Source organism: Numida meleagris, chromosome 17 (assembly GCF_002078875.1).
Source record: "Numida meleagris isolate 19003 breed g44 Domestic line chromosome 17, NumMel1.0, whole genome shotgun sequence".
Lineage (NCBI taxonomy): Eukaryota > Metazoa > Chordata > Aves > Galliformes > Numididae > Numida > Numida meleagris.
The window spans coordinates 4,540,181-4,559,081 of NC_034425.1; the positions used below are offsets into that span (position 1 = coordinate 4,540,181).

The 18,901-nt window shown below is 53.1% G+C and overlaps 5 protein-coding genes across 6 annotated transcripts in view; 3 read left to right on the forward strand and 2 right to left on the reverse strand.

The window, feature by feature from the left end:
- The window catches only part of SIRT7 (sirtuin 7), a 5,089-nt gene extending 4,874 nt beyond the window's left edge, over positions 1 to 215 (forward strand). The window contains exons 11-12 of the mRNA XM_021415254.1: positions 3 to 147; positions 210 to 215. Coding sequence (XP_021270929.1) covers positions 3 to 147; positions 210 to 215 — 151 coding nt within the window. The remainder of the gene's footprint in view (positions 1 to 2; positions 148 to 209) is intronic.
- On the forward strand, positions 7 to 10,492 carry PCYT2 (phosphate cytidylyltransferase 2, ethanolamine). 2 transcript variants are annotated; one of them, XM_021415006.1, is made up of 12 exons: positions 7 to 298; positions 943 to 1,104; positions 2,982 to 3,048; positions 3,491 to 3,575; positions 4,624 to 4,668; positions 6,072 to 6,210; positions 6,655 to 6,737; positions 6,911 to 6,988; positions 7,575 to 7,640; positions 7,900 to 7,965; positions 8,428 to 8,516; positions 9,210 to 10,492. In XM_021415006.1, exons 1-12 carry the CDS (start codon positions 217 to 219, stop codon positions 9,298 to 9,300), a joined length of 1,053 nt encoding a protein of 350 aa, XP_021270681.1. In that variant the 5' UTR covers positions 7 to 216; the 3' UTR covers positions 9,301 to 10,492. The 2 variants fall into 2 exon arrangements, with proteins under 2 accessions (XP_021270681.1, XP_021270680.1); XM_021415005.1 differs by lacking the exon at positions 4,624 to 4,668 and having other exon boundaries at positions 66 to 298.
- On the reverse strand, positions 12,815 to 13,403 carry NPB (neuropeptide B). Its single transcript, XM_021414653.1, has 2 exons — positions 13,136 to 13,403; positions 12,815 to 12,991 (listed from the first exon to the last, which is right to left on the reverse strand). The coding sequence occupies exons 1-2, from the start codon at positions 13,367 to 13,369 to the stop codon at positions 12,863 to 12,865; spliced, it is 363 nt and encodes a 120-aa protein (XP_021270328.1). The 5' UTR covers positions 13,370 to 13,403; the 3' UTR covers positions 12,815 to 12,862.
- Positions 13,492 to 13,901, reverse strand: ANAPC11 (anaphase promoting complex subunit 11). Its single transcript, XM_021414654.1, has 2 exons — positions 13,732 to 13,901; positions 13,492 to 13,659 (listed from the first exon to the last, which is right to left on the reverse strand). Exons 1-2 carry the CDS (start codon positions 13,838 to 13,840, stop codon positions 13,514 to 13,516), a joined length of 255 nt encoding a protein of 84 aa, XP_021270329.1. The 5' UTR covers positions 13,841 to 13,901; the 3' UTR covers positions 13,492 to 13,513.
- Positions 13,989 to 18,866, forward strand: ALYREF (Aly/REF export factor). Its single transcript, XM_021414648.1, has 6 exons — positions 13,989 to 14,255; positions 14,484 to 14,615; positions 17,028 to 17,175; positions 17,270 to 17,333; positions 17,494 to 17,671; positions 18,583 to 18,866. The coding sequence occupies exons 1-6, from the start codon at positions 14,025 to 14,027 to the stop codon at positions 18,595 to 18,597; spliced, it is 768 nt and encodes a 255-aa protein (XP_021270323.1). The 5' UTR covers positions 13,989 to 14,024; the 3' UTR covers positions 18,598 to 18,866.

Consider the following 18,901-nt stretch of genomic DNA (forward strand, 5'->3'; position numbering starts at 1 on the left):
AGCGGCGGGGCCGTCCCCGTGACAGCCGCGGCCCGGAGCGCCGTGCGAGCGGATGGCGGCGGGGCGCTGCCCCGGGATCCGGCTGCGAAGGCGTTAATCGCGGCCCGCGACGGGCGGCAGAGAGACTTGAAGCGTCGCCGGGGGAAGGTCGCCGGCTGCAGCCCCTCGGCACGGCGCGTCCCCGGCGCTGAGAGCCTTTGTCTTTGCAGCTATGACATGGTGCACTACGGCCACTCCAACCAGCTGCGCCAGGCGCGGGCCATGGGCGATTATCTGATCGTGGGAGTGCACACGGACGGTAAGAGGTTGCTCGGCTTCACGCCTTTCGGTGCGCCCCGCGCTGTTACCCGCAGAGCCGTTCCACCGGGCAGCCCTCGTCCCGCCTGTCCCAGGAGCGGCAGCTGCCGGCGCAGCGTCAGGCGGAGCCGTTCTGCCCTTTGCTGAGCCGTGGTTGCGGGCTCCGGCCGCGCTGCTCCCTCGGAGCTGCGATCTGTGCTGCCAAGGCAATAGGAGCGGCTGAAATCAGCCCGGTGCTGCACACACACAGCACAGAACCGGCGCTCCCCGACAAATTACTGCGTGAGAAACTCAGTGTTGAACCCATGGGAGAGTTAAGTGCTGGGAATTAATTCCTGCTTGTGAACGCGGATCTGAAGTCAGTTTATGGATGCAGCTCCCAGCGCAGGGTGAAGCTGTTGGTTAGAAGATGTTGCACTGGGGGCTGCCACGGGGCCGGGCCGTGCACTCGGGGAGCGGTGTGGGCACGAGGAGTCACCGCCACCTCTGCCTTCAGAGGGAACCCTTTGCCACGCACTTAAAACTGTGACGGAGTTAAAACATTTCCCGAACTCCTTGGCCCTTCCTTGCTTGCTACAAACTCCCCTCAAGCTGATTCTTGCTCCGGTCCTTACTTCTAACTGGGTTTTCCTCTTTCTCACCCAGAGGAGATCGCCAAGCACAAGGGCCCCCCCGTCTTCACGCAGGAGGAGAGGTACAAGATGGTGCAAGCCATCAAGTGGGTGGATGAGATTGCGCCCGGGGCTCCTTATGTCACCACACTGGAAACCTTGGACAAATATGACTGTGACTTCTGCGTGCATGGTGGTGAGTGATGTTCTGAGGTGGCTTGGTGTGAAGAAGGGCCCCGTAGGGCTCGCGTGCTCTTGGTTTTCCAGCTGCAAACCAAGGAGCTGTCTGAGTCGTGCAGAGGATAGCTCGTGTGTGCAGACTCTGTGTTGCGTGTGCTTGTGCTGGTCTGTACAGCTGCTCCTGCTCAGGGATTTTGGAGAAACACGTTTGTGTGCTCGGTGCTGGGAGAGCGGTCCAATTCCTTGCCTCTAAGCACCCCTTTTGCTTCCAAAGATGGAATGCATTGTCTGGCAGTTGTCCTGAGGTTACCCTCAAAAAGATCGAGAACTTGTGCATGGAAGGAATACACGTTTACACGAGCTAAATGTGAAAAACGCTGTTATAAGGCTAAGTGTGCAAAACCACCATCATTTATGTCTGCTTATCCTGGGATGAGATCAGATCTGAAAAGCTTCTGTCTCTTGATCTAGCTGATAAGCTCCTAAAGCGCTTAGCTGACCCTGTGCTCGGACCTAGTTCTTGTTAGGAGCATTTTTCAGCGTACAGTCACTGAAGAGAGCCAGTGTTCTGGGGAAACATTCCTGCTTTTGTACTCTGTCCCTTCCTTGGACTATTCATGCTTGTTCAGTTTCGGCCCCTCCTCCCTACCCTTCCAAAGGTATTTTGTTAATTTAATCGGGCACAATCTTTGCACTCCTTCGCTTATCCTTCTTCATTTGATCCCAGCCACCTCCTATTGATAAAGCAAGCATTTCATTAAATGCAAATAAATTGTTAATCTTCAATAAGATAGATGTGGATTTTTTTTTTTCCACGTGGACGAGATGACTGTTGCGTTCCTTGTTAACTTAATTGCCTGTCCTGAAAGTGCGTTTGGTGTTCGTGAGCCTTTGCTAGGCCGGCTGAGGGATTAGCAGAACAGAGGAGTGCTGCTGGCCTTTGCTCCAGTTTCGTTGCCTTGATCCCCTCTGCCAACGATTCTGTCCTTCCACCTGGATAGTATTCCTGGATGCTGTGTTCTGGTCGGGCCGTGTTTGTGCAGAAGATAAGTTTTAAAATAGCTGAGTTTAACTTGGGAAGCTGGCAGACAGCAAACCCGCTCCCTCTGCCTCTCTCCTGGCACAGTGCTCTCTTCTGTCCCTGTGTCCCGAGGGGAGGGAGTGGGGTTTTAGGAGAGCTCAGCTCTCCTGAGCGTGCCACCGCAGCTGTGTAAGGGAGAGTCCATGGGAATTACTGCTGCCTGCGCTGTAAACAAGGGATTAGGCCGAACGAAGCCAGCGTAGGTTTTCACTTGTGAAGACTTCAAACTGTCATGAAAAGTAGAGAAGTGGTTTCTGTAGAATGAGTTGGGACCCATGCCAGAGCTGAACCAGAGTTGATTCTGGAGGAGTTGAAGGGGTGTATTAATATCTTCGTAGAAGTGCCATCACCGAGGGACTGAGCAGTGAAGCACTGTTTAATTGACTGGGGAAGTTGTAATGTGAACTAACAGCTAAACGCAGCACTGGAGAAGTTAGTTCAGGTGCTTCTAACACAGACTGATGGTGGCTGTTTGCTGTCACTCAGAGAACAATTCAGTCACACCTGCTGCTGGATTTGCTCACAGGGCAATGAGCTCTCATTTTCTGGGGTGTCTAATAAACAACAGACCGGACAGCTAGCAGACTTTAGCACTGGGAATGTGCTTGTCCCTACAGACAGGTTTGTCTTTTGAGCCCACGACGTTTCCGTGGAGGTGTGGGACATACCCCATGTGCGTGTGCTGTGATGCAGCCTGGAGGGGTTCTAGTTTGCCTTATGTGGCAGATGTGTTCTTCTGCTGCTGTAATTCTAACGTGGCTGTTGCGCAGGGAGATTTGGAGCGTGGCTCTGAGGCTTTTCTCTTTCTGCAGATGACATCACCTTAACGATAGACGGCAAGGACACCTACGAGGAAGTGAAGACAGCTGGGCGATACAGGTATCACACTGCTGCGTGGCTTCCTACCCTGTGCTGGGCAGAGTTTCTGGGAGTTCCCGTCCTGAAGGGCACTCCGATGAAGACAGCTGTCTTCAGGTCTCACCTCAGCTTTGCTTGGAGGTGTGTCAGGGCTTTAGCTGCTTCAGCCGTTCTGGCTTCCAGAAGGTGATGCAGTCCAGCAGCTGTTCTTGGTCAGCTCTGGGAGTTAGGTCTGCTGGGAAGTCTGTGCCGGGTAAGTTTTTCTCGTGTGACCGATTGCTGTGGAGGCTCAGCAGACGAATGGTGCACTTTATATCAAGAGCAGGTGGTAGGAAGACATCCTCAGGACCATTGCTGGTTTGGACAGATCAGATTTCACAGGTGTTCCAGTAGTAACAGCAGGGAGAGAAAGAGGCACGTGCTTCTGTGGCGTCTGCTTTATCCTTTGCTTATCTCCCTGCAGGGAATGCAAACGCACTCAAGGTGTGTCCACCACCGACCTCGTTGGCCGCATGCTGCTCATGACTAAGGCTCACCACAGCAACATAGTGAGTCGCAGGGCTTTGGGTGGGAGTTTGGAGTCCAGGGCATATGCCGGCTCTTGTCTTCCACTGCTCCAAAATGGCAGTGGAGCTCCTGGGCCTGGCTCCCGTGTCCATGGAGAACTGGCAAGCTGGTTGTGGGCAAAACACTCTTTATATTTATTTAAGCCTGCCTGAAATCACAGCGTACAGCCCATGGTGCTTTGGAAAGGTGTGTGGAAATAAAACTTTGATTCCCTCTTGATTGGTGTGGGCTTCGGGAATGAAAATGCTGGCTAGCCTATGGCTTCTGTGATTGTGGTGTTAGAGAGTGCAGCCACGTTGATCTAACAGCTCAGTGCTGCCAGGATTGGAAGTTCTTCCTTCTCACTGAGCTGCACGCTTCTGCCTTTTGCTGTCTCTGAACCTTATCAGACCTTTCTTGAGTCTCTCAGCTCACTACCTGTAGATAGCTAACGTAACCAAAGCAAAACCAAGGAAGCGGTGTTCTGTGGGTTAATGAATTGAACAGACTCAGTAAACGAGCAATCCACTGAATGGAATCACTGAGTAACAGCAGGGACGAGGCAACAGAGAAACGAGAATTTAGGAGGAGGAGGAGATCCTTCTTTTAGTGTGCTGAGCTGTGAGATTGGCTTAGCTGTAACAGTGCAACCTCACACCAAGATTTGACACAACATCGCTATCTGTCTGCAGAGATCTGAGCCCATCCCTAATGGAGTGTCTTTGGAAGAAGAAGGGACACAGTCCTGCTAGGGGCTTGCATAGTTGAGAGAAGACACAGGTGTGCAATGCTATCCAGCTGTGCAGGTTGAGCAAGAACCGCTGTCGCTGCGTGATGCCAGGCTGAGGTCAGATAAGGAAGTTTCATCTGACTCATGCTGGGACACGACCCTGGTTTAGATATTAACTCCTTTGTTAGTATTTAGTGGCAGAGATCAACGATACACAGTCTAAACGTGGACTTCCGAGCACTTCTGCCACGCACAAGCATATTTTTGATTGGATGAGCTATGTGAGTGCTTAAACATTTTGATTCTTTATCTCCCTTCAGGATGAGGACCTAGACTATCGGAAGCACACTGACAACTTTGGGAAGGTAATGTGAGTTCTGGTCTGAGACATCTGGTCATTGGCCTGTCTGAGAAGGATTCCAAATGTGCTTTTTGGCCTGTGTTGCAGGCTTGGTTTTTCCTCTACATTTATTAGTAACCTCAGTAAATCTCTGCCACCCCCATAAAGTAGCTGTTGTAACCAGTGAGATAGGCAGGTGTGGCTGCGCAAGCCCTGCTGTGCATGATGTTTAGTGGCACCACAGAGCTCCACCTGTTGAGGCTTTGCTGTTTGGCTGGCTTGCTTGCAAAGTCTTTATTGCCACTGACTTTGGGATGCAGGTGCCCAGAGTTCCAGCCAAGGGACAGGTTCCATGGTTTCTCCTTTTAGTGCTTACGTTTTTAAAGGTGTTGCATTAGGTCTGGGAAGTGTTTATGTAGCAGCACGTAGCTAGCATTCCATGCAGCCTGGTCTTAAGTAGCAGAGTGTTTCTGCTGGGGCTCTCTGCTGTCATGTTCAGCTCATGCCCTGGGCCATTTCTAAAGAGCTGTCTGTCTTTTTTTTGCCTTTTTTTTTTTTCCTCCCTTCCTGGATGTTATGTTGTTTCTCATTAACAACCACCTGTGCCTAAAGCTTGAGCAGGTTTTCTGCTCATTGGGGTTTTGCTGACCACACTGAATTGTTCTCCATCATGTTACCTGCTTTGAGCAGGCTTTTTGGGGCCTGTTGCTCTGCTGTAGCTGTTTCCTTGTTCTTGGATTTAGAGAAACATGTCTGGGCTCTAAGCACTCTGCATGATCCCTGTTAGAAGTATACCACCTTCTGCATACTGTTGTTTGCGTGGCTTGCCCTGGTCTTGTCTGAATTGCCTTTGTTATTTCAAGTCCTTGAGCTGTTCACGTTAGGGGAGCAAAGCAGAGGCTGGGGTCAGCAACCAGAAGTGCCGCACAGTGGAGCTCAACCTCCACCTTTGGTTTCACTGTGGCTGGGCTCTCACTGCTGGAGCAGAGGTGGTTCCCTTCCCACTTAGCATAGTGCCCTGCCAGGTAAATGGGAGGGCTGCCCTGCAGCTTGAAAAGAGCAAATGGATAAGAGGATGTAGGTAGGCTGTGTGTTGTGCACCTGTTCTGTTAGTAACCCTGCTTCTCTTGGAAGTCCTGGTCTGCCCTGTTGCCTCCCTCCTTCCTAAGCTTTCCTCTCAGCATCTCCTTAGCTGGCTGTTGAGAGGATGATTTAGGCTGCGTTTGACAGAGAGAAAGGGGCTTTGGTGAGATCACACAAACATCTGGTGCTGGGAACATGGAAAGTGCAAGCTAAGAGCTGCGGTGTTTGCTCACGAATTAAGACACAATCACGCCTGCTCTGCTGTGTTCTGGCGCTGTGTGTGCTTTTTTCCAAATCCCCTCCTGGAGCCTGAAAAGGAAACGTGCATGGTGTGTGTTTTCCTAGGGACCAAAAGGTCATAGTCCTTGGACCGGTGTCTCGCAGTTCCTGCAGACATCTCAGAAGATCATCCAGTTCGCATCAGGGAAGGAACCACAGCCAGGAGACACGATCATCTACGTGGCCGGAGCCTTTGACCTCTTCCGTATCCTTGGCTCTGTTTTCTCAGGAAAATAGTGTTGATCTGTTTGATGTTCTTGTATTTAAGGCCCCAGAAGAAGATATCTTGAGGTCCGGCTGTCTTAGACCAAGTGACTGCTGTTAGAAAGCACAGGACGTGTGGAGCAGACACATCAACCCTGGGACAGTCCTGGAGGCATTTTGCAGAAATGCCCAAAATGGGTAGAAATGCTGGATGGAGGCAAAGTTGTGTCCATGTAAGGTAGAGCTGGAAAGATGGCTGGCTTTTGCCCAGAACCTTAGAGCCAGAGAAGGAAGCAGGCAGATGTTGGTAGCGCAGAGGCAAAAAGCAATGGGGAAGTAAGCCCCTTGGGATTAATATATTCTGCTGCGGTTTCTGAATGCATCTGTTTCTGGCTTCCTTTCCCCATTTTCTATGTGAGCTTCAATTCCTTAAATAGTTTTCCAGATATTGGGCATGTAGATTTCCTGGAGAAGGTTCATCAGCTGGCAGAGAGACCCTACATCATTGCTGGGCTGCACTTTGACCAGGTTTGTAATGTTCAGGGGCAGAACAGCTTGGCTTCTGTTCCTTCTGAAACAAGCAGGCTGTGCTCTGGAAGACAGGGGAGGGTTGTATTGGCCAGTACAGAATGTTTGTATTGGGAGAAATTGAAAAGGATCACGTTGTGCTTCTTCTAATTTTGACTGATGCTTTGCCTTAGGAAGTAAATCGTTACAAAGGGAAGAACTATCCCATCATGAACATCCACGAGAGAACGCTCAGTGTCTTGGCGTGTAGGGTAAGTGCATACAGCTCTGTCGCTTTGTGCTGTTCCAGAAGTTGCTTAGGAGATGACGTTGTTCACTCGTAGCTGACAATCCTGCATGAATTCTTTAGAACGTGCCGAGAAAGCAAAGACAGGAGTGATTGCTTCAGGCTACCAGAGGTGTGCTCCTGAGGGGAGTCACTTGGCTTAGCTGTCATCCTGGCTAATCCAAGTCAGTGAATCCATCCACCTCTTCCACCAGCAGTGAAAAGGCAGAGTGCTGCTCTGCTCCATGCAGAGACATCTGCGTTATTGCAGAAAACCATCTCCTTTCTGCAGCCGGGAAGAAACTTCCTCAGAAAGAAACATAGGAGGGGGCAGAAACGTGTGCTCTGAGCAATTAATTTGGGGATTTGCTGTATAAAGCCTGCCAGAAAGCATTGTCCTTAGTGGAACAAAAAGATGCTGTGTGCCAAGTAGCGGCTGCTGAACTCACCTTCTGTTTCTCTTATTTGAGCTCATAACTCTATGACCAGATAAGCTGCTCAAGTGTTTCATTTTGTTTAAAAACAAACAAAAAACCCCTAATAATAATCCAAACTCTTGATCTGTTTTCTAGTATGTCTCGGAAGTGGTGATTGGAGCCCCCTATGCTGTCACTGCTGATCTGCTGGATCACTTCAAGGTGAGTCTGCGCGTGTGGCTGAACACGAAGGTGTTGGGTTTTGATGTGCTTAGAGCTAAAATGGTGCTGAAGAGCAACAGAGCAGCAAGGGGGTCCTGCTCAGCATGTGCAGGGGAGCTCTGGATGGAGGCTGAGCCTCCAGGTGCTGGGGGTTGGCATTCCTGATCTCCCTGCTCTGCTCAGTGAGAGCAGTCGCAGAAAGTCGCTGTCACCTTCTGGAGGGATGTGATGGTGTCAGTGACTTTGTACCTCTCTCTAGGTAACTCTTGTGTGTCATGGGATGACTGAGGTGGTTCCAGACAAGGATGGTTCTGATCCGTATGAGGTAAGGTGCCAACTACTGCAGTCTGTGCTTCTTTGTTGTGGTCTGTGACGGGTATGGCTTTGTTCATGCTCTTGGGCTGAGATGCGAATGGCAGTGGCTGCTACCAGCACATCCTGGGCAGCTGGCTCTGTTTTTATCCACCCCTCAGGGAGCTGCTTGTATCATTCACAACAGCCCCATTCTTGTGGTCACTGTTCTGTTTTGCCTGTTCCCGATACCTTCGTGGCAGAAAGAGAAATCCCATAATCTTTGCTCTGTGCCAACCCCTCGCTCAGCTCCTGAGTGCATGAAGCTTTGCTTCTGGCAATAGTTCATTCTGCATCTGAGGAGATCACCTTGTGCTGTGCCTGGCTGAGTACCCACGGGGCCCTCCGGAACTTCTGCTCAGCTGTCATTTATGGAGCTGTAAATAAGGAGGTCCTGCGTGTTCCTTGCAGATGAATCTGCTGTGTTTGTTCACAGGAACCGAAGAGACGCGGCATTTTCCAGCTTGTGGACAGTGGCAGCAATCTCACCACAGATTTAATTGTGCAAAGAATCATCAAGAACAGGTTGGCTTTCTTCATATCTTAGTTCTGTTCAGTCCTGCTTGTCTGAGGAGTAAAGGATGGATCCAGCAAGAAGAAGGGATTATTTATGGCACAGAAAAGAGAGGCAGTGAACTGGGCCTTCATCTTCCATAGCTTTGTTCTGGAACTTTTGGCAGGCTGCTTAAATGTGAATTTAGGAAACTGTACAGGAAAAGGAATAGCTAAACTGTTCTGCATAAGGATGTGCTTCACACCATGTTTTATTGCTTTTCCTCTTCGATCGATGAAGAGATTTCTGTGCTGTCTTCTTGTGGGTTCAGCATACCACTTCTCTCCAAGCTTTGCTCTTTTAAGCTTGAGCCCTTCACTTTCAGTGACCCTGGTTCAGATCAGTTGTCAGTTTGAATTTGGTACTGCAGCATGAAGTGGTCTGCCCAGGACTGACCAAGTGTGGAATAGCAGCATCTTCTGCAGAGGGTGAACTAAGTGTGGTGTGAGTCTTGTGGGAGCCTAGGATTTGAGTGATGGTGACACTCCTGGGAATCTCTCAGTGCTGGCCCTCAAACAGGAAGGTGGTGGGTTGTGATGGGGCTTCTGAAATACTCTCAGACCAAAACAGCATAGGAAAGGGTAGCGCTCTCCTGTTCCTGGTGATTTTAGTCTCCCAAAAGATAAGGATGGGATAAGACTGATGGCACTTTGTGATTGATGCAGGCTGGAGTTTGAAGCCAGGAACCAGAAGAAGGAAGCCAAAGAGCTGGCAGTATTGGAGGCCATGAAGAGACTGGAAGAGGAGAAGCACTAGACCAGCAGGGCGCAGATGCGTTGCTCACAGAACGCCGCAGCATCACCCTCTTCTGGACGAGCAAGGAGCTCTTCTAGGGAGGACCCTGAACAAGGACAGCGCTGCCAGTGTGCTCGGGATGTGCTGTCCTACCCTCTCCTGCACTAATTATGCAGACATAATGAGTTGGGATCTTGTTGCCTAGTTCTTCCTCTGTTAATCAGCCACTGTTCCCTTTCCCAGGAGAAGATTTGACAAAAGGAAAAAAAAAAAAGAAAAAAGAAAAAAGAGTTTTTAATTATGACTAATGTTTTAACATGTTGATGTGCTTTTACTTTCTGCCATTTCTGGCTTTTAGAAGATTGGAAATGGAGCAGCTGCCCAGGCCCCTCCTGCCCGCATCCAGGTTCTGCTGTCCTGATCGGAGTCTGCATCTGGGAGCAGCCCTTCAGGCAGCGGTGCGTGCTGCTCAGCGGACTGGAGGGATCCCAGGGGAACGGACACAGCCCTGCAGTTCCGTGAGCTTTGGGCTGGGGATGCCAGGCCCATCGCTGTGTCTGCTGCCAGCAGTGCTGCCTGTGCCCCGAGGTTCCCAGCGGTGCTTCTCGGCTGCTGCCTCTACACAAATACCAGACCCGAACTGCTGCTGGTTTAACTGGATAAAGCCCTTCTCCAGCTGTGGCCGGTGCCGGCGAATCATTTGCTTCACTGGTGACAGGCAGTAGCTTGGCATCTGCTGAGGGGGGGGAGGCACAGAGTCCCTCAGGCCTAGTGTTCTCCTTGGTGAGTTGAGGAATTTCTCTGCACGAGGCTGGAGCATACAGGGGGCTCTTACCAACAGCCCTTTGTGCCCCAAGATGTGCTGGACTCGGTGCTCCCCATGGAGCGTGCCTGGGGCTGTGCTTGCTGCTGCCGCCAGAGTCCACCTTGTGCCTGACAGATGTTACTGGGAGGAGTGATGCTGTGGGCTGGAATTTCACTTTTATTTTCTGGGGGTTGAAGTGCAGCATGTTTACCTCCTGCAGGGCTCTGCAGGGCCTGGGGAGGACTGGGAAGAGCTGGGTGCTGGGCTGAGCCCTTCTCTGCCTCGTACATTCCAGGGTGCTGTGCTCGGCCGCTCCCCGCACTGTGCTGTACGGTCCCTCCATGCCCATTCTTTTGTCCTCTGTTGTAAACTTCTGTTGCTGATCATTAATAAAACATTGACGAGTTGTCTGTTGGTCTCTTTGGGCCTCGAGTCTGGATGCCAGCACGGTTTCAGACCTTTGGATGCTTCTGCAGAGGCTTTTCCCTGGAAGCTCTGAACAGAATGGGCAGGAGTTCACTGGCTGCATGGAAATGAACTGCTGTGGGCAGTGCCACCTGAGCTCCGGGGGAATGTCAGATTTGTTCTAGTGCAGGGTTAGGGTTCGCTCCGTCTAGAAGCTGTTCTTTGTCCCATCACTTCAGCACTCACATAACGCGTGACAGATGTGGAGTTGGGGGTTCTGCTGCTGCCTTGGTGCACTGTGGTGTGCGGGCAGCCCTGCAGGGTCCATCCTGCCTGCAGTGTGCACTGATGGGCCGCAGAGCCTCAGGGCCTCGTGTCGGTGCCATCGCCATAATGAATGTGTCATCTGTTGCAAGGTGCTACCGAGAGCCAACCACCCACCTGCATGGGAGCGCTCAGCCTCCCTACAGGGTGGGAACGGGAGAACTTGGGGGCTCCTGTCCTCTCCTGGAGCTCCTTGGGCACTGTGATGGGAGCAGTGGGTTCACCCCAGTTCCCATTGCTGGGCCCGACCCGCTCCTGTGCAGTGCTCTGCTGTCCCGTGCTGCTCTCAGGGTCTGGGCTTCTGCCTCGCTGACCCCCAGCTCCCCACTGCCAAGTAGCACTGCGCAGCCATGGTCACAAACAAACACCTCCGCCGCAGTGACAAACCAACCCCAGGCTGGGAGCGTCTGCGTGCAGCAAGCTGCCCCCGGCACCAACGCAGGTACAGCTGTTATTAAAAAATGACAAAACCGTTCCATTTCTGATCTTGGTGCTCGGGTGCGTGCCTGCAGGTGTCACTTAACTGCCGGAGAAGCTTCAGCTTTGCTTGCTCAGATGGGTGTGTTCTATGCGGCTGCTCAGTGCTATTTCTAAGCAGAAAACTTTTGCACATGACATCTCCCGCATCAGGTGCCTGCGGGCCCTTTTAATTCTCCTTCCAAGGCTGCATTTGTTCACATCCTGAGAGTCCCAGAGGGCAAAAATGAGTGCGGAGTCAAAATAAGGAAGTAAATTAAATTAATTTTAAGTCTGTGACTGACTGACTGTTTTTGTGGAGGTTTTTTTGTTTGCTGTTTTGTTTGTTCTTTTTCCTTCCTTTCCCAAGCACAACTCAGGGCTTTGGCTCCGGCACCAACTCCAAGGCAGCCGCCCCTGCGATGCGCCGTGCTGTGAGCAGTAGCAGCAGTGCTGGGTACGTGGGGTTGCACTGGGCCCTGGGTGGGGGCATGGTGGGGTGGGGGCACCTTCACAGCGTGGGGCTGGATCTGTCTGCAGCCAATTCAACCTCATCTCTTGCTCAAGGGCCATAGGACCTGAGTGTGCCTGCTTGGGTGCTGGGTGCTGCCCTGGCTGGGGGCGGTGGCTGTTGGGGCATTGCTGCACCCGTGTCCTGCTGCCAGAGCCCAACCTGAGCATCCTGGGGCTGGGCCTTTGCCTGCTGCAGGCAAAGGTGGAGGCAGAAGGGCCCTTCCTGGGGCATTAATTTGCTGGCTGTGATTACTGAGTGATTTTTCTGCTGGGGATGTGAGCAGCCATGGGCACCCAGAAGCACTGTCCCTGCCCCTCAAGCACAGCAGGGCTGCAGGGCTGAGGCTGTGCCAGTGCTGCCATGAGTCTCTGCAGCTCAGTGTGAACCTGGAGGCAGAGTCCCAGCAGAGGCAGTGCTGGGGTTGCTTGGGGTCAGTGTGTAGCTCCCCCTGCCCTCAGTCCATGGCATCCCCCTGGGAACAACTCCTGGCCCATCCCAGGGCAGAGTCCTTCCTCAGCTCGGCTTAGCCCTACTGGCACAACCCCCCCAGCTCCACATCCCATCTCCTGCATTGCTCAGAGAACTGCAGACATGGCAGGGAGGGGTAGGGGCTCAGCAGCCATGTGGAAGAGACTTTCCCTCTGCAGCAGCTCTGCTCACATGCACTGTGCTCAGAGCCAGGCAGTTCCGGGCACTGGCAGATCCCCACTTCCCATCCTGTGGATCCTCATGCCCCTCTGTCCAACCAAGATGGGCACTGTTCCAGCCCTCACACTCCATTTCAACGGGTTCCCTCTCCCTACACTGTTTCCTCATCTCGAGCCCAGCAGCGGAGCCCCAGGCTGTGTTCTATCCCCCGGTGGCACACTGAAGTTCTCAGCCACTCCAGAGGACACCAGCTGCAGGTGGGCACCGCTTCTCAGGGCATGCACCTGGCAGGGCCCCCCCCATGTGCCCCAGGCCCCGGTGGGTTCCCCCCAACTCTGAGGGCTTCCAGACACATCTCCCTTCCCTCAAGGACAGACAAGATCTTTCAGTTCCATGTGCATTTATTGTCACTGTAGAGCCACGGCACTGCCTTAGGCGCCTGCACACTCCGTGGAGACCAAGGACACAGTCACAGCCGCTCTGCACTTGAGAGCACTGGGGACCCCCGACAGCACCCGGCAGCTCCGCGGCTCCAGGTCCACATCCATCTCACACGGCACCTGCGGGGAGAGCATCACAGAAACCCACGTTCCCGGGTGCCGGGGCCGTGAGGTTGGAGCGGGACTGCCCCAGTACCACAGAGCCCCGCGTGTGGGCAGCCCCGGTCCCAGCACATTCCGTGACCGGAGCATCCCGGTACTCACCGCGGTGCGGAGCCGAGCAGCGGGTCTGGGATGGAGCACTCCAGGGCGGCGCTCGGTGGCACCTTCGCTGTCGGAGCGGCGGCTGTAGGGCAAGCGGCGAAGACCGGAGAGCAGTCCCGAGGCTCTGCCCACCGGGTAGGAGAGGGGCGCGGCCGCCTGCCGGTACCAGGGCGCGGCGGGGCGGCAGAGCAGCGCCACGGCTACGGCCAGAGCCAGGCAGCGGGCGGCGCGCATCGTGCCAGAGGGAGCGCAGCGCTCCGGAACGCCGCCGCCGCCGCTTCTTTATGGCCGCGCCCGCCCCCGCCGCGCAGCCCGAGGGAAACCGCCGCTCCCCGCCCACGGAGCCGGGAGGGGAGCGGTGGACGGGGGCGGCGGGGATCACTCCTTGAACTTCCACTCCTGGCGGCACATGGGGCAGTGCTGCTGCACCTGCTGCGAGTGCAGCCACTTGAGGATGCAGTGCATGTGGAAGCAGTGCGAGCACTGTCCCCACACCAGCGGGCAGTCGTCCCCGGGCACTTTGCCTGCGGCGCGGACACAGCGTCAGGACGGGCCCCGCGGCACCGTGCCGGGCACCGCGGCCGCGCCGCACTCACAGTCGGGGCAGCAGCCGTTGAAAGCCATGCGGCAAATGCCGCAGTTTTCGTCGTTCGCCACCCACAGCCACGAGGCGACGCCGCTCCAGCTCCGCACCTTCACCCGCATCGCCGCCGGAAGTGCCGCCCGCCGGCCCGCGCCGCCCCGCCGGAAGTGCCGCCCGCAGCCCCACAAGGCCCCGCGAATCTGAACGCGCGCGAGCACCGCGCCTCCGCCGCTGGCCCCGCCCTTTCCGCTTCCGGCGTCGGCGCAGCGCGGCCGGAAGCGCAGGCCCCGGAGCGGAGCCGCCATCATGGCCGACAAGATGGACATGTCCCTGGACGATATCATTAAGCTTAACCGGAGCCAGCGCGGCGGCGGCCGGGGCGGCGGCCGGGGCGGCCGGGGCCGAGGCGGCGTCACCCGCGGGGGCGGGCCCGGTCGGGGCGGCGTGGGAGCCGGGCGAGCGGGCGGCGGCCCCGTGCGGAACAGGCCGGTGATGGCCCGGGGCGGCGGCAGGAACCGGCCCGCGCCGTACAGCCGGGTACGGGCCGGGAGTGGGGGTGGCCTCTGGTCGGCGGGGCCCGGAGGGAACGGGCTCGGTCCGCGGGGCGGGAGGCGGTGGTGGCGGCGGCGGCTCCTCCTGGACGGGGCGGGGGCGGCGGGGCGGGATGGCGCGGAGCGGGGGCGGGCAGCCCTTTGTCTGCTGCCGGCAGCTGGGCCGTGTTGGCGGGGCCCGGCGCCGCTCAGCGAGGTGTCTCTGTCGTTGCAGCCGAAGCAGCTCCCCGAGAAGTGGCAGCACGATCTCTTCGACAGCGGTTTTGGGGCGGGTGCTGGCGTGGAGACCGGCGGGAAGCTGCTCGTCTCCAACCTGGACTTCGGTGTCTCAGACGCGGATATCCAGGTATGAGCTCGGGGCTGTTCCCAGGGGGTTTCATTCATAACATCGGCACTGGATGCTGGGGGTGGCTGCAGGAGCACCGCCGGCCCTACTCCCACTAGGAGGGCCCTGCTGCAGACAGCTCCGCACAGTGCCCAGCCCTGTGCTGCAGGCACTGCTGGGGCCCTGTTCCGAGGAGTTCAAGTGGCTGTATTCAGAACAGCCATAGTATTTATGGACCTGTAGGTAGTCACATCTTAAGTGGCTCTGCCATGATGCTGTGGGGGGGGTTCTGCCTTAGTTCAGTCCTGCTGTGACTGCAGAGCTTAGCACAGGGTGTGTGAGCTTTTAAGGTCTGTGTAACTCCAGAGGTTCAGTAATTGTATGCGTACATCAGTTGGCTCTGCTTTCATAGGACTTGCTTTTGTACTTTCTTTGTTAAAGCTGTGTTTTGTTCAGTGTCAGGGTGTTCTTATAGATGTTCTTATAGTGAAATTGAGAAGTCTGATTTGTGAGGGAGAACCTGCTCACTCATGCTATCCTATCCACAATTACCATGTGTATCTTATGACAGCTGAATGTTCTAGTTGAGTCAACAGCTGCAGCTAACTAAATCCCTTGTTCCAGCTGTGCCCTGGGTGGGGGCTGTCAGGCACTCAGGGTGTAGACTGTCTGCTGTGGAGCTTTGCCGGGCAGGGCTCAGTGTGCCTGCACAGATGTGGGGTTGCTCTCACCTGTGGTCAGTGAGGTGTGCAGAAACATCTGCAAATCCAAGGAGTATCCCCTCTGGAGGGCTCTTCTGGCTTGGTCACATTGCAGAGAGCTTTGAATGGCTTCTGGTCCTTGTGTCCCCACCAGAAAAAAAACAAAAAAAAAACAAAAATAAAAACAACAAAAAAACACTTTTATGCTTTCTTCATCTGTTAATTCATTCCTGTTACCCACATACCAATCTGTCTGTGTCAGGAGAATTGGAAGTGAGCTTTTTTAGGTCACCTAGTTATTGAGTGATGCGCTTAAAACCACTGTTTTTTCCTTAAGTAAGTTTAGATTCAATTGAAATAAACTTCCTGTTAGCTGTAACCAGGCCCAAATGTGAAAAAAGTGAATCTGTAAAGTTATCTCAGTGTAAGGAATTCACGTGTTTTGTGTGGCAGTTGAGAGTTTCCCTTCCGCAGTTGGTTTGGACTTCAAGAGCCGACAAACTTCTGTGTATGTTGTATGTGGCAGCAAAGCTGACTTAATGGCCTTGTGCCTCTTTGTTACTGCCCATCCCATAATTTCACACTAAGACACACTGATTGTTTTTTTGGTTTCTATGCTGATCATGTCATTAATGTGAGCACAGCTGACTGCTGTGCTGCAGGAATGAGGGGCTGGTTGGATCCTCGCACACATTGCTCTTGGAGGAGGCTGCGTGGTGCTGTGACTCTGGCTTCTCTGCAGCACAGAGATGTGATGGAGCACCTCTCCTCCCATGTGGCACTGTCTTCCAGAAAGCTTATGTTGGGTGCTGTGCTAATGTTCATGTCCAGTAAATGAATGCAATGGAGAAACTCACTGGTGAGCTTGCCCAAAGTGCAGCTGGCTTAAGAAGTGAAAATATTTGTGGTGCTCTTTTCAAATGCTTGAGTAGGAAGTCATAGAGGTGGCTGTAATAGTGTTCAGGCTCTGCTGCAGGTAATGTGAAAGGTAGCCTGTGGTGTCTGCTTTGGACACCTGAGAATAGTGCTGTGCATTTTGAGCTTTTGAAGCATGGGGTGTAGGTAGAAACTTGCAAAGTAAGTGAGATGTGCCTAGATGTTATACTGGATGTAGCATCTGTGAAACAAAATGGGTGGCTCCACTGTTGCCTTCTTCCATCACTTGTGACGGTGAATTATCTACTTCAGTACAAGACTTCCTGATTTCAGTTTATTCAGAAATATCCCTAAGCTCTGGAAGAGACTGTGTTTTTAAATTGCACCTGGTGTAGCAAAGCTTTAAGGAAAAAAAAAGTCTAGCATGTAGAAACTGTGATTATTCTATGAATTTCTATATGCATGTAGAACATACGAATATAGAATATTTCCTTCCTCAGAAATTGATTAGGGTGTGGATTATTTTAAAATAGCATCTTCATTGATTCAGCCTTGAAAAAAGACTGGCAGTGTCCCTGGGAAAAGAAGCAGGTCAGCATACCTTGAGGCTGCTTTGTTGGCTGTATACAAGCACCCTTCGAGTGGTGGATATGAAGTCCTGTTTGTTTCTGCCACTTGTGGCTGCTTTCTGGAATTCTTCTAATGGCTTGTGTTCCTTCTTTCATTGGTGCTTTTTGTGAGATGTCAGGGAAGGTACATGGGATTGCTGAAAGCAGGAGCTGCCTGCACCTTGCCTGGGCTGCTCGGTGTTTGCAGCACTGACTGAAGCATACTCGCTTCTCCCTTTGTTTCTCAGGAACTCTTTGCAGAATTTGGGACCTTGAAGAAGGCGGCAGTGCACTACGACAGATCTGGACGCAGTCTAGGGACAGCAGACGTGCATTTTGAAAGGAAAGCAGATGCTCTGAAAGCTATGAAGCAGTACAATGGAGTCCCCTTGGATGGTGAGTCTCCGTGGCTGTCGCGTGCTTCTCTGCGTGGCTGAAGGCATCTGTGTGCCTGTCATGCTCACTGTGTAACCGGCTGCTTTTCCCGCAGGGCGCCCCATGAACATTCAGCTGGTTACATCACAGATAGATACACAAAGGAGACCAGCACAGAGGTGAGAAGCCGCACTGCCGCGGGAGTTGCTGTGCCAGTCAGCACGGGGAGTGAACTGGCCTGTGTAGGAAGCACGGATCCTCCTCGTGTCCTGCAAACTTCTGAGTGCCTGTTGGGGTTAACCAGAATGCACTGTAACAGTTGCTTTTTAAAAATCACAGCGTAAACAGAGGTGGCATGACCAGAAACCGTGGTGGTTCAGGAGGATTTGGTGGTGGAGGTACCAGGCGAGGTAGTCGTGGCGGGAGCAGAGGGAGAGGCAGAGGGGCTGGAAGAACTTCCAAACAGCAGCTCTCTGCAGAAGAACTAGATGCACAGCTGGATGCTTACAATGCCAGGGTAAGTGCCGCTCGCATGATGTTCGCACGTACCCTGCGGCGTCTCGTTGAGGAACATTGGCAGCTGGCTGGAAAGAGAAATTGTTTTTCAGGTCATTGGACTTAAATAGGCTCCCTCTAAAGCTGAGCATTGCCCTGTTCCTGTAGCTGCCTTAGCTCTCCAGGACTACTGTTACTCATAAGTAAGAAATAGCTCCTTTTCCAACTTCCCCTGGCTAGTTACAGTCTGTGTCAGCCAGACTTGGCAGTAGCCAAGATACGTGTGATGAGCAAAAGCTATGTAACAAAGCCCAGAGAGATAATAGGCTGGAAAAATGAAAAGCAAAAGAAAAAAACATGTGAAATAACTACCTTGGTGCTAAGAGAGGAAAAAAGTCAATGATGCTGATCACGGCCTGCAAGACCCTAATACAGACGAACGGAGCAATGCACATGGTTTCTTTCATTCAGAATAAGCTCAGATGTTGTGCCACAGCAAGACTCAAGTCTTAACAGAGAATCAAAGTTAATGCGTGCACGATGTAGTCTGAATCTTGCTGGCCTATATTATAGCAGTGGGATAAAATCGAAGTGATAGTATGGATAAAGTGAGATGAATTCCAGAAATCCCAGAAACATGGGTGTGGAACTGTGTTTTAGAACAGTGCTCTCTGAAACTAGAGATGCTTAAATAATAACAGTTAGAAAAAGCTTGAGGTTGAGGAGTAACAAGTGTGACGTAGGGAGTTTGCCCACGTGCTGAGGCGCAGTTCAGGTCTGATCAGTAAGTGCTGTGGGGCCGAGGTTGGGGCTGCACCTCTGCCACTGAGGCAGCAGCTTCTTGGGGCTGGCAGCTGGGGCTGGGAGGGTCGGGGCTGGGGCTGGGGGGGTGGTTGTGGTGGACTGCTGACGCTCCTCTGTGCTCTCTTCTAGATGGACACCAGCTAAAGTGGCGAGCAGTGCATGGAAGGACTCCAGACATCTCATTCCATGCTCTGTGGCGGGAGGGGTGTGCGACTGTGGCTACTAATATCAAGGATGGAATTTGTTTTACTTTTATGTTTTGGAATAGGTTTTAAACTCATGTAAAGGTTTTTTTTAATTCTGAAGCAGACCCGTTTTGTACCGAGTTATTTTTGGGATAAATTTTACTGGTTGCCTGTTGGGCCGAGGTGGCTTTTTCACCTTTGCCGTAATAAAATAGAACCGTGTCTAGAGCTCTGCCTGCTCCCTGGCGGCCGCTGCCGCCCCG

Coding starts and splice junctions, on each gene's coding strand:
- ANAPC11 (XM_021414654.1), bottom strand. CDS start 13,840: ATGCGGGTGAAGGTGCGGAGCTGGAGCGGCGTCGCCTCGTGGCTGTGG. Junction 13,660..13,731: donor CAACGGCTGCTGCCCCGACT/GTGAGTGCGGCG, acceptor TCCGCGCCGCAG/GCAAAGTGCCCGGGGACGAC.
- PCYT2 (XM_021415006.1), top strand. CDS start 217: ATGGTGCACTACGGCCACTCCAACCAGCTGCGCCAGGCGCGGGCCATG. Junction 3,049..3,490: donor AAGACAGCTGGGCGATACAG/GTATCACACTGC, acceptor ATCTCCCTGCAG/GGAATGCAAACGCACTCAAG. Junction 7,641..7,899: donor ATCTGCTGGATCACTTCAAG/GTGAGTCTGCGC, acceptor ACCTCTCTCTAG/GTAACTCTTGTGTGTCATGG.
- ALYREF (XM_021414648.1), top strand. CDS start 14,025: ATGGCCGACAAGATGGACATGTCCCTGGACGATATCATTAAGCTTAAC. Junction 14,256..14,483: donor GGCCCGCGCCGTACAGCCGG/GTACGGGCCGGG, acceptor CTGTCGTTGCAG/CCGAAGCAGCTCCCCGAGAA. Junction 17,176..17,269: donor CAATGGAGTCCCCTTGGATG/GTGAGTCTCCGT, acceptor CTTTTCCCGCAG/GGCGCCCCATGAACATTCAG.
- NPB (XM_021414653.1), bottom strand. CDS start 13,369: ATGCGCGCCGCCCGCTGCCTGGCTCTGGCCGTAGCCGTGGCGCTGCTC. Junction 12,992..13,135: donor CTGCTCGGCTCCGCACCGCG/GTGAGTACCGGG, acceptor CTCTCCCCGCAG/GTGCCGTGTGAGATGGATGT.